At 31.1% G+C, this 12,892-nt stretch overlaps 1 protein-coding gene across 1 annotated transcript in view; it reads left to right on the top strand.

The window, feature by feature from the left end:
• COL3A1 (collagen type III alpha 1 chain) overlaps positions 1-12,892 on the top strand; it is a 64,689-nt gene that overhangs the window by 28,223 nt on the left and 23,574 nt on the right. The window contains exons 6-20 of the mRNA XM_003764039.4: positions 625-678; positions 1,333-1,386; positions 2,136-2,189; positions 3,537-3,590; positions 4,119-4,172; positions 4,946-4,999; positions 5,372-5,416; positions 5,622-5,675; positions 6,135-6,179; positions 7,480-7,533; positions 8,246-8,344; positions 9,787-9,831; positions 9,954-10,052; positions 11,780-11,833; positions 11,949-12,056. Coding sequence (XP_003764087.1) covers positions 625-678; positions 1,333-1,386; positions 2,136-2,189; positions 3,537-3,590; positions 4,119-4,172; positions 4,946-4,999; positions 5,372-5,416; positions 5,622-5,675; positions 6,135-6,179; positions 7,480-7,533; positions 8,246-8,344; positions 9,787-9,831; positions 9,954-10,052; positions 11,780-11,833; positions 11,949-12,056 — 927 coding nt within the window. The remainder of the gene's footprint in view (positions 1-624; positions 679-1,332; positions 1,387-2,135; positions 2,190-3,536; positions 3,591-4,118; positions 4,173-4,945; positions 5,000-5,371; positions 5,417-5,621; positions 5,676-6,134; positions 6,180-7,479; positions 7,534-8,245; positions 8,345-9,786; positions 9,832-9,953; positions 10,053-11,779; positions 11,834-11,948; positions 12,057-12,892) is intronic.

Here is a 12,892-nt window from a genome sequence, read left to right as displayed (position 1 = left end):
TTCTTTACTGATGCAACTTAATGATATGGGTCTTTCCATCTGACTTACAGCTAAAAATCCTATAGGTATTATCTTTCCTTATTAGAATGTGAGTCCCTTGACAGTAACAACTGTATTGTTCTTTTACCATTTCTTGCACTTGTCACAGTGATTTGTATTTAGACAATGCTTAGTAAATACTTGTTCATATTTTCATTTCATTATTAAAAAAAACAAAATTTTGAAAGATGTCTTAAGTCATTAGAGTAAGCACTGGTTCTACAGTCAAAAGACCAAGATTCAATTTCTATGGTTCTCTAAGACCACAACAAATGGATATTCTTATCTTAGTGAATATAGTAAATTCTAACCCCAGTAAACCTGGAGGATGCAGATGATCCTTACCCAATTTTCTTGTTTCTGTTCTTTGTTGTGAGTATTCTCCTTCTATGACTATCAACCAATCACTTAACGACTCTGGGCCCTTATCTGAAAAATTAGTAAGATGAACAAGATGACTTCTTGGTCCTTTCCAGATGTATGTCTAGGACCTTAGTAAATGTCTCACCAATTATTTCCCTAATTTATGAGTCCAATGCTATTTATGTATTCAGATTATAATTATTGTTCAACCAATTATTCTAGGGCCCTCCAGGACCTCCTGGTCCTCCTGGCGCAATTGGTCATCCTGGTTCCCCTGTAAGTAATACAATTGATGTTTTCTTGTTATTACTGTTATTGTTTTTGCATTATTAAGAATTATAATCACCTATTTTTCTTTTACTTTTTGTAAGATAATAAATCTACATAGATATTATTAAGTAACATTTAATTCCTTTCCACTAATGATGATTAGTAGCACAGAAAAAAATAATTACATATATATATATACCATGTTTAACATAAATTGGACTACTTGCCATCTAGGGTAGAGTATAGAGTAAGGGAGGAAATTAGAACACAAGGTTTTACAAGGGCTAATGTTGAAAATTGTCCATACATATGTTTTGAAAAATAAAAAAGCTTTGATAATTAATAAATAAATAAAAGGAAAAGGGGAAAATAAAAAAGTTATTATATACAATCTATTTTTATATTACAAAATTTCTCGTTCAAATATTTTAAATCTCAGTTTAGAGGAAGTGGCTTAACCTGCTTTCCTCCACAGCTCTATCTCCACTTATTTCATAGGAGGAAAAGGAAAAGCCATTTCATTTAAATCATGTTATATACTTTGAAATAAGATTTGACACCTACATCAAGGAATCTGAAATATTATTAACTCTTCAATGTAAATTTAACAGATGGAAAAAAATAATTCTAAAATAATTTGTATTCTCTGTTATACATTAGGGTTCCCCTGGATACCAAGGTCCCCCTGGTGAGCCTGGACAAGCTGGTCCCTCAGTAAGTACTATTTGTATGTTTATCTAACTTACCTAATACAGGTAAAGAAAAGTTCATTAAAAATATTAACCTTATTCCTTTCTATTTATGATCATGATATTCAGATTTTCTCAAGACCACCATATTATTTAAACTTATTAAGTACTTCTATATTTTTTCTGGGCTTATCTCAGTAACTTTTTGTGATTATTTGAATAATTTTTAAATTGAAAGGATCATGTAATCCAGGTGACTTGGGTTAACTCTTCCTAGCCTAATTAATTCTCTAAGGCATATAGAAAATAGAGATTCTTTCCCTAGCAAATCAAACCTTTTTGTGACAGTGGCCCAATTTGCTAACCTAGTGTATTTTATGTTTTTGCTTCATTTTAATACAAGCAGAAGTTACCTTCATTTTTCTAAAAACAAAAGTACTCCTCTTTTTTTTTTTTTTTACTCTCAATGGTCCAGTGAAGATAATATATGGAGAATGTATATAAGTTGTATTTTGGTGGGTCACAGAACTTTAATTTGCCCCTGGAAATTACAGGACCATTAGATATAATATAATATAATATAAGACAACTTTATTTTTGGAAGTAAAATAAATATTAAAATTATTTAGGGGAAAATGTTTTCTGGGGTAATCAATAATGTATTTATCAATACCAATCTTTGTTTTGCTGCATCTCCTCCCAATCCCCACCAAAATTACAAGCATCTTTTATCTTACTATAATGTTAATTCTTTTTTTTTTTTTCCAATTTCAGGGACCCCCCGGGCCATCTGGTGCTATGGGCCCAGCAGGACCAGCAGGAAAAGATGTAAGTTATTAAAGGTTGAATATGGGAAGAATAAAGTATTAATTTCATTAATGAAGTAAGTTCGCATGTATATGATATTAACACTACAGAAGGCAGATAAGTAAACTCTTAAGTTATCTTTTGAAATTATTAAATTTAACACCTTAACTATATTCTGTTTGAATGTTAAATAAAACTTATCTTGTGTATGTCTTAATAGCATGTGCAAAATAATGCCATGTTAATCCATTTATCAAAGTCCTTCTCCAAAGCATTTCTGGGATTTCTTCCTTCCTTGTTGATGATATAAACAAAATATTTGGAATGTAAACTCCTTGCAGAAAAATTTTCTCCATGGGGGTTGTATAACCAGTGCCTTATATGATGCTATTAAGGAGCTTAATAAATACTTGTTGATTTGGGATAAAACTAAACTTTCCTCAGCAAAACAGGCAGGAAACTAATGTCTGAAATGTTTAGACTGTTTAAACTTACTTATTCAGTGGGACAGATCAATTCAATTCAATAAAAATTTGTCCAGTACCTATTAAGTATCACACATTTTGCTAGGTACTGGAGGTACAAAAACAAAATTGAAAACTGTCTTTACCTTCTTGGAATTTACTGTGAAGAAAACAAAGTATAAAGAGAAAATTCCATATAAAAAGAAATAATAATATCCCTCACCCCATCCTAGAGATCAATTCAATTCAATAAAAATTTGTCAAGTACCTATTAAGTATCACACATTTTGCTAGGTACTAGAGGTACAAAAACAAAATTGAGAACTGTCCTTACTTTCTTGGAACTTACTGTGAAGAAAACAAAGTATAAAGAGAAAATTCCACATAAAAAAGAAATAATATCCCTCACCCCATCCTAGAGTTACTGACACATCAACTTGACTCTACATAGCCGGCTTTACCCTATTCAGTGTTTTCTGTGCATTTCAACTTCAAATCATTGGTATGGAAATAATTTATATTTATCCTCCAGAAGAAATATTCAAACTTCCAGAAATTCCATTCCCCTGAGAGAAAAAATGAACGAAAATCTATTTGCCCCTTTCATCTGCTCTACTATCATAGGCATTTCTGAGAATCAAATGATATAATAGTTTACAAGACTTTGCAATCCTAAAAGTATTATATAAGTATTGGCTATTATTATTACAAATTGACATTTGGATCCTGATTGTGTTGCACCTGGATCATTCTTGCACTTTACCAACCCCAATTCTGGATGGGTGGAATTTCTCATAACGTGATATGAGTTGGTACAAACACTATAAGGTTCTAGTTACCCTAATGTAGGCATTTGTGAAGGTTATGAACAAATATAACCACATATTCTTAATTTCCTCCTTAGGGTGAATCTGGAAGACCTGGACGACCTGGAGAACGTGGCTTGCCTGGAGCCCCGGTAAATCCCAATCATCTGAAATCAAAATTTCATAGCCCATAATGGAGGAGGGATCAGTCATTATCATCTCTATCTTTTTATTTGGAGGGACTTTCAATATTAAATTGTGGATGTGATTGAAGGATGCACATCCTCAAAATTACAAAATTTCAAAGGACCTCAGCAAACCTCTAGAATAACCCATATATAGAAAAAAAAATTCCAATTATACATGCCCAGAAAGTGGTCATCTAGATTTTTCTTGAAAATTTCTAAATAAGAACTTAGTATCTTTTGAAGCAGATCCACTTCAAATTATTTGGAAGTTTTTTGCCTTACATTTAGCCTAAATATACCCTTTGGACTTTACTCTCATGTGTCCTATGGAGCCAAATGGCAAAAAGTCTAATCTCTCATGTGTATGACTGCTTTTCTTTTCTCTAGGTTAGGTATGTCTAATGCCTTAAACTAATTGTTATATGACCCATCATCCTTTACTATCCTGCTTGTTGTCCTCTGGAAACTCTAGATTTTATTCCTTTGTTTTAGGGTGTCAAAGGTCCTTCAGGCATGCCTGGATTCCCTGGTCTAAAAGGACATCGAGTAAGTTGAGTTTATTTCTAAGTTATCCATAAATATGCTTCTGTGTGAATGCTTTAAAAATGGTAAGATGAGGAAAATGGTGCAAAAGTGAGTTCCATTATTTAGATGCAAATAGAGTCATTATAACAAGTCTAATGTGCTATAAAATGTATTAATAAGTAATATTTTATGGCAACATTTTAACAACAAAGTGCTTGCAACAATACAGTATAGCACAGGATTCTATAGCCATACAAGGGTTTTTTAAATTTCTTTTGAAAGGCATTTAAATCAAACAAACATGATTATTTTCATGATATCATTAATAGTAAAATAAAAATAATTGAATAGTATTAATAACACTAGAAACTTCATGGCAGAGTGAATAGAGAGCTGGCCACAAAGCCAATATGACTTGGCTTCAAGTCCTGCCTTTGAAACAGACTAACTATGTGACCCTAGATAAGTTTTTTATCTTTTGGGGGGGTTGAAGAAAATCTGGGTCACTAATTGTATATGGGGTATTAATATGAATTAGTATAGAATTCCCTTATTGTAGAAATGCCTATGCTAATGAAACTACAAGTCCAGCATTAACTATTGAATAATTTAATATTATTATACTAAAATACTAATAATAAGATAAAAACTGATTCATAAAAGTATGATTAATTCAAAGTAAAATCAATACTAATTACAATTTAGAACCTGTGGCATATCACTTTAAATGTGTGTGGATTTAATTGATTTAGCCAAGAATAAGTCAATTTAGTAATGTTTATATCATTTTTTAGGGTTTTGATGGACGAAATGGAGAAAAAGGTGAAACAGGAGCACCTGGATTGAAGGTATGTCATTCACTATAAATATTAATTTTGCATTTTAATTTTTAATTAAATTTGGAAATTTATCTTTAGTGGTCAATATTTAAACAAATTTTATGCTTCAAAAAGTAGTGGACAGAATGATGAAATATATTAATGTTTCTAAGAAAGCTTATTTTCATATATGCCTTGATCTTAAATAAATAGAAATGCTAAAAATACATGCTGTTCACCTTAACTTTTCCTTTTTAATGAGGGCTTATTTTGAGTGAAACAAAGTGTCAACAGTAATTTTGAAATGGAAAGTCTGTCCTGAGCTGAAATTGCCTTTGGTTAGATACCAGAATAGTTGACAAAAAGCTGAAAATTCAATCTTCCCTTTTCTCTAAAAAATAGGGTGAAAATGGTCTTCCTGGAGAAAATGGATCCCCTGGCCCAATGGTAAACTTTTTTCTGCATAATAATTTGTAGTGCTTAAATTACTCTGATCCTAGCTATATTGTATACAAAACAATTTTTTTCATCTACGTTTGTTTTATTTCAGATTAATAAGTTCAGGTTAATATTTATGAAAAAGTTGATGCTATAAACTTTGTTTTCCTAAAAACAATAACAACAACAATAACAATTGTTATATTTTCCCTAGGGTCCAAGAGGTCTTCCTGGAGAAAGAGGACGACCTGGACTTCCTGGAACTGCAGTAAGTACTTAGACATGTGTTGTCTGACATTCAAACCCACAGAAATCATGCCAGTCTTAGTCTGACTATATTTCATTTAAAAATCAATGAGAAAATTTGATCCTATGGAAAAAAAAATTTACAGAGATATTCAACGAAAATTCAATTAGAATGATGGAACAGAGAATAGTTCATCATTAGTATCTATGCCTAGAATCAACATTTTCTCTAATGTTCTGATTTTATAAATGATTCTAGTTTAAAATTGATAGTTTCATAAAAATGTACAGTGATATTTAGAAACAAAACCAATTTTGAAAAACATCATGATAGTAATTGTATCATATACATTTAAATTGTTGAGATTATATTCAATACAAATTATAGTTTACTTGTATCTTTTTTTTTTTTACTTGTGACCGTGTTTGGCTTTTTTTATTTTAAAGCCTGTTTTGAAACATGTTGTCACCTTTTTTTTAGGGGTCTCGTGGTAATGATGGAGCTCCTGGAGCATCTGGCCAACCTGTAAGAAGTTATTTTTATATTATATATTGATTTTTTCCTTTTGTTTTCAATATTAGACATTATGAGTAAATATTTCATAATTCAAACATAAGGAGAAACTGGTAAAGGTCCTAAATTTTCTAGAATAAAAATCTTTCTCAGCTCAATTCACTAGCTACTGGTGTTTTAGGCCAAGGATAAGTATAATGGAGAGTACAAGATCCGACAATGAGCAGAGCATTGTATTGGAATAAAAAAAGATTCAGATTATTAAATAAATAATAGTTTAATTAATAAGAACTTTTGACAGTAAACATTTTGTAGTTTTAAAAATTTCTGGGAATTAGCAATTGATCTAACAAATAAGAAGTTACACCAAATCCAGCTAGTCATCAATGCTTTTCATTTAATTTTCAACAATGTCACTATAATTTTATTTGTAAAGAAGTCTTTCATTATGATATAGAGTATAAGAATGGAAATTAGGTTTGGAAGCAATAGATAAGCGTCAAAATCCAGAGTTTTTTACTTCCTATTCCTATAGCTAATATGACTTATTCTCTCTTTGCTTCAGATTCTTTTGTGATTCTATAATCTAGAAAATAGGGAGAATAAGATCCACAATGCCTACCTAAGAAAGTTATTCTAGTCATTAAATCAAAAGTATAGTTCTAGAAAAACAATACAGTTCTATATACATATGTTATAGTTATGTTAAATTCAACATTTATCAATAAATTAATAACACATTATTAGACATGATGCATGTTTTTATTTTGGGGAAAATGAAAGGCAAAGTTAATTTGATTTTTTCTTCCCCACATATCACAAAATTTTTATTCCTTGAAGCAGAATTTTAAACACAAATTTTAAAAGAATATTTTAATGATATGAGTGAGTTAAATTAAATGAATTAAGTATAAATTGTAAATGTAAATGTAAAAATGTAAATTAAATGTAAGATTTGAATACTTTGAAATTAATATAGATTCATTTCTAGGGATATCTAAAGTTGTTCAAAGATTTGGGTCTTGTCAGATTTTAAACTTATTAGGACAGAAAAATCATGTTGAAGAAACAATTTCCCATACTCCGCTATTTATGTTCTCCTTCCAAATTAAAGTAATATTTAACTATGAAAGTGTTATAAGATATCACTGTCAATGTTTCAAACACATGATCCTAATTTATCTGTTTACTAGATACATTGCCTAGAATATTCTTTATAGTTATACTAATGTAGATCTATATTTTTGAAGTGCTTAAAAGTTATTGCTAGCTTATATTTTACCTCCTATCAAATCTTATTTTTGCATTTCAGGGTCCTCCTGGTCCCCCTGGAACTGCAGGATTTCCTGGTTCCCCTGGTGCTAAGGTATTTTGATATACATTTCTAAGGAAGCAAATAATAAGTCTTAAAGATTCAAGGGAGCCAAGATAGTTCTTTTTTAATGGCTTTCTTTAATTTTTAGTTATTAAATTGCATAGAAATTTATCATATTCAATATCTTTCATATTTAACAACTAACTAATGAACAGTGGAGTTTCAGAATAAATCTTTTATATAATAAAGGTGTTATTTATTGAGATATTTAAAATTATTTTGGGGATACTGATTTCAAAAATTATTTTATTTTTCTTTTCTATTATAGAACTTTGTCTTTATATTAGGGTTTTACTAAAGATTTGTATGTTAATATCATAATCCTAAAAAGAACTCTTCAAGTTTTCTTAGTCCTTATTCTTAATACTATGACTCCTTCTCTCTGCTTTCTAACCTTATCTAGACAATTATTGTTTACATAGTTTCCCTATTTTATGTATTAAGGATTTAGGGTAAGTTTCCATGGAATTGCTTCAATTTCTTCTTGTATAAAAGAAGACTTTGGTTTTGATAATCTCTAAGAAGTTTTGCAACTCTAACAATGCATGATCCTATCAATCTATGAACTGATGCTATGCCATTTAAAGGGAAAAAACTTGTGTGCTTAATAAATACTCATTGACTTAACAATAAATAATTTGTAAATTATTCAGAAATGACTATTTCACCTGATTAGTGACATGGGTATTCTTCTCTTTTTTAGGGAGAAGTTGGGCCTGCAGGTTCTCCTGGTTCAAATGGCTCTCCTGGACAAAGAGGAGAACCTGGACCTCAAGGTCATGCTGGTGCTCAAGGTCCTCCAGTAAGTACCACATAGTATGGTTGATGTTTTCATTTTTATACTTTCACAAGAAAGCATATGTGCAGAATTTTAAGATGTTGAAATTGCCATTTTCATGTTTATTAGAAAACTACACAGACATATTATGCATATGAAGCCTTATTAACATATTATTGCAAGCTACTGTAAGACAATAGCAAACTTGGGCCCCTTTTTGTAAGATTAAATCAGTAAAGAATTTAGCTCAAGTATTTCCACACTATAACATCTGATAATCATAGCTATTATGGAAAATGTATGTGACTGATGACAAAACAGATGGTATTTTATTTTAAATTATGAGAAAGCCATGAAGTATAATTCAGGGGTCCTCAAACTACGGCCCACAGGCCAGATGCAGCAGCTGAGGATGTTTGTCCCCCTCACCCCAGGCTATGAAGTTTCTTTATTTAAAGGCCCACAAAACAAAGTTTTTGTTTTTACTATAGTCCAGCCCTTCAAGACTCTGAGGGACAGTCGAACTGGCCCCCTATTTAAAAAGTTTGAGGTTCCCTGAATTGATTTGGTGTCAAACATTTCAGCATCTAGTGCTCACAACATTCAAGCAAAACTCCAAATCAGGCTTAAATATCATTCAAAAATATTAAATAAAATAAATAAGAACATAATAGAACATAGTTAATGTTAAAAGATAGTTTTCTATATCAATAGATAACCTGTAGGGATTCTTGTATAAGTTTTAGTGACCTCCATTTAACTTGAGCTTATCATTGATTTATATGGCTAATGGTAAAATGGAAAGTTAGTAATTGTTAGGTAAATTTGAAATCTATAAAAGATAACTAGATACTCCAGGATGATTCAAGTTAAATCTTTATGTGATGTTTATATGATGTTAACAATCCAATAAGTTAGAGATATAAAGGCAATATATCACAATGAATAGAGGACAACCTTGGTGTCAAAAAGAATTGGGTTGAAGATATGCCAATGATTAGACATTAGTTTAATGGTTACCATGAAAAAATTACTTAATATCTAAGTGCTCCAGATCACTATCTGAGACAAAAAATAAGTTACTTATCTGCATTTCAAAGTAGTTTATCCATCAGAATTCACTGCCCTAATAACACTCATGAAATAGCAGGTCTAACCTACAACCCTACTTGTACTCTCTCCACTTGATCCATATTGGTGAATATCTGCTATAGTTGAAACAATTATTTGGGAATTAGCTTGGGGAAAGAGGTGGAATCTTAGAAAAAAGTATTTTATAAACAAATATTTTTAAATAGTTCATGTAGAAATTTGTTTTTTTAATCAATTTTTTTCTTTTTTGTTTGTTTCTTTTCTTCTTTCCTTCCTTCCTTCTTCCTTCCTTCCTTTCTTCCTTCCTTTTTTCCTCCTTCCTTCCTTCTTTCCTTTCTTTCTTTCACTTTCTTTGTTCCTTTCTTTTTGGTCAGGGCCCTCCTGGAAACAATGGCAGCCCTGGTGGTAAAGGTGAAATGGTAAGTCTTTTCCCAAATATCATCTACTGATCCACATAGACCTGTTAATGGTTGGGTTGATCAGACATTAAACAAACAAAAAAAAAAGTCTTAATTGACTAGTGTTGTTTTTCTTTATGCAGGGTCCTGGTGGTATGCCTGGACCTCCCGGATTAAGTGGGGCCCGTGGTCCTCCAGGAACTGCAGGTACACCTGGCACTCCTGGACAGAGAGGACCTGCGGTAAGTTTGCTTAAGTCTTTCCTTAGATGTCCTTAGAAAATCATTTTCATTGCATCTAACTTCTTGTGACCCCCATGATCTTTTCCATGAAGCTTTCTTGACAAAGATACTAGAGTAGTCTCCATTTTACAGAAGAGGAACTGAGGCAAATAAGGGTTAAATTATTTATTATATGTTATATATTATTCTAGTTTGATCTCATCCTTTAATTTTTTTTCAAATTCTTATATTTTCAAATACATTCATTTTGGTCTCTCACTTTTTTTGTTTTATAAGACTAAAACTGACTTAATTACAAGTGACAAAAGCCCAGGAATTCATTTATAGGGACCTACAATTTCAATGTTAAAGGAAATTTTCTGGATGGGTTTCTTCTTTGTAACTTATAATATTGAAGAATTGTTTGAAGTGGTGAGAGCATGAAGTGATTTGCTGAGGGTCACACAGAGTTTGTATTAGAGGTAGGACCTGAATGCCCATCTTCCTGATTCCCTCCTGGTTAGCTCTCTCTTCACCATACTAAACTACCATCATTTCATTTATACTTTTTGGAAAATAAAATTTTAAGAATTTCATAAAGAGCCCAAAGAGGGAGGAAAAGACTATATTGCATTCTTTTGCTCATGAAAAGCTAAACATAGGATAGAAAAGTAAAAACAAATTTTATACAAAGAGCCCTGATTTTATAGAAACAGTATGTGATAGTAGGTCTGGAGCGTTTCTTAAATATCATTTAGATAATTGAGGGTAAGTTGTTCACATTTCTTAGCCTCAGTTTCCTCATATGTAAAGGGAAATTAAAAATACATGTAATATCTACCTCACAGAGTTGTGATAAGGCTTAAAAAATATATACAAATTACTAGAAAACATCAATTATTATTTAGAAAATATTACAGATTTATTGTAGTTTTCCCTAAAATGTTTAGATACTAATTTCTAAACTATGTATTTCATATGATATTTTTTAAATCTTCATATATTGTTATATCTTCCTAAATAACAACCCTGTGGTCAAATTCAAGACTATGTCAGATACCCTGGCTTTGTAGTGAGAAGAACTGCTTCAGATCCCAGCTCTGATACTTTTAACCTCTATGTACTCAGTCAAGTCCCTTACCATATTTAAAAGTCTCAGATTTTCAATCCTAAAATGAGGAGTTTGGGCATTATGGCTTCTGAGATACCTTCCAAATTGACATTAATGAGTATCACTATTATTTCACTTCCACTAAAGAAAAAAAATGCTACTAATTAATTAGTACAAATTAGCCTAAAGATAATATGCAATTAATTATACTAATGAAAACTTTACAATAAACAGAATTTAATTATACATATGGTCTCTCTAATAAATAAGGAGAATTCAAGTTGACCTATGAAAGAATATGTCAGTTTGTACAATCCATCCATTCCCATGTACCAGGGCAAAGTGTTATTATTAGTGATGAGGTTATGGTGATTATGATACAGGTGGTGGTGATATTGTCTTTTATATAAGAAATAGTCAAAAATGTGATCCTATATTAGGAAAGTGTCTGCTATGTCTTGTTTTTCTAGTAGTAGAGATGAATTTGTTGCTCTGACCTTACTCTAGATTTCCTAGTGTAGAAGAAAGAAATAACAAAGCGAAAAAATTGTTTTTAAACATCTTCATATGAAGTCACTACTTTTATTAATTCTATAGACTTTAATTAGGTTTTTTGTTTATTTGTTTTTACTCGTAGGGTGAACCTGGTAAAAACGGAGGCAAGGGAGAGCCAGGTCCAAGAGGTGAACGTGTAAGTATGTTCTTCAACAAACATAGATGTTTCTTTTAAAGAGGGCACATTTTTAAAGAACTGACTAATGCTATGAGATCTGGTCATTTTATTTTATATCTGGGTATTTCTTTAGGGTGAAGCTGGTATTCCAGGTACACCAGGAGCTAAAGGTGAAGATGGCAAAAATGGCAATCCAGGAGAACCAGGTGCAAATGGAATCCCAGGAGCTCCCGGAGAGAGGGTAAATTCCAGCATATGATCATTTCATAAAATGATTTCTTTTCACTATCATTCTAATCTTTTGCTTATCAGTGAGCCATTGATTTTCCTATGCTGAATGTCCAGCCTTAAACACTGCTTTGAAGTACAATACAAATGTGAAAACATAGAATAATAAACAGGGTTGATTGATAAACATATGGTGTGGCCTTAGAGAAAAATGCCATCATTTATATATATGTTTTCCTCTTAATGAGGAATGTTTCCAAAAGCTATTGACAAGATTCTCTGCTTTCTGTCTAGCTAGGCTAAATGATTCTCTACCCCTAAATAGTTAGGCATAAGTTAAAGTATAAGAATTTTTATAATATAATTTTAATATAAATTTTTTATATTTTTAATTTTAATATAAATGACATACAATTTTTCATGTTAGAATGTAGTGTAAAAATAGTCAATCAAGTATTTTGAGTCCCTGATAAAGAGGAGATACTTTGTTTAAGACCAAACTTAAGAACAAAAAATAAAATCTTGATAATATCAGTATGGAAATGTAATATTGGAGCCTACAGAAAAAAGGAAACTTCATTCCCAGCTTTTCTTAATAACCTTTCATTTTCTTTTTTTTTTAATTTGGCAGGGTTTTCTTTCTTTTTTATTATTATTATAGCTTTTTACTTACAAGTTATATGCATGGGTAATTTTTCAGCATTGACAATCACAAAACCATTTGTTCCAACTTTTCTCCTTCTTCCCCCTCCCCCCTCCCCCCAGATGGCAGGTTGACAAATACATGTTAAATATATTAAAGTATATGTTAAATACAATATATCTATATACATGTCCATACATTATTTT

This window comes from Sarcophilus harrisii, chromosome 3 (assembly GCF_902635505.1).
Source record: "Sarcophilus harrisii chromosome 3, mSarHar1.11, whole genome shotgun sequence".
In the NCBI taxonomy this organism is placed as follows: Eukaryota; Metazoa; Chordata; class Mammalia; order Dasyuromorphia; family Dasyuridae; genus Sarcophilus; species Sarcophilus harrisii.
Note: the sequence above shows the minus strand (reverse complement) of the source record. Positions and strands in the feature narration are given on the sequence as shown.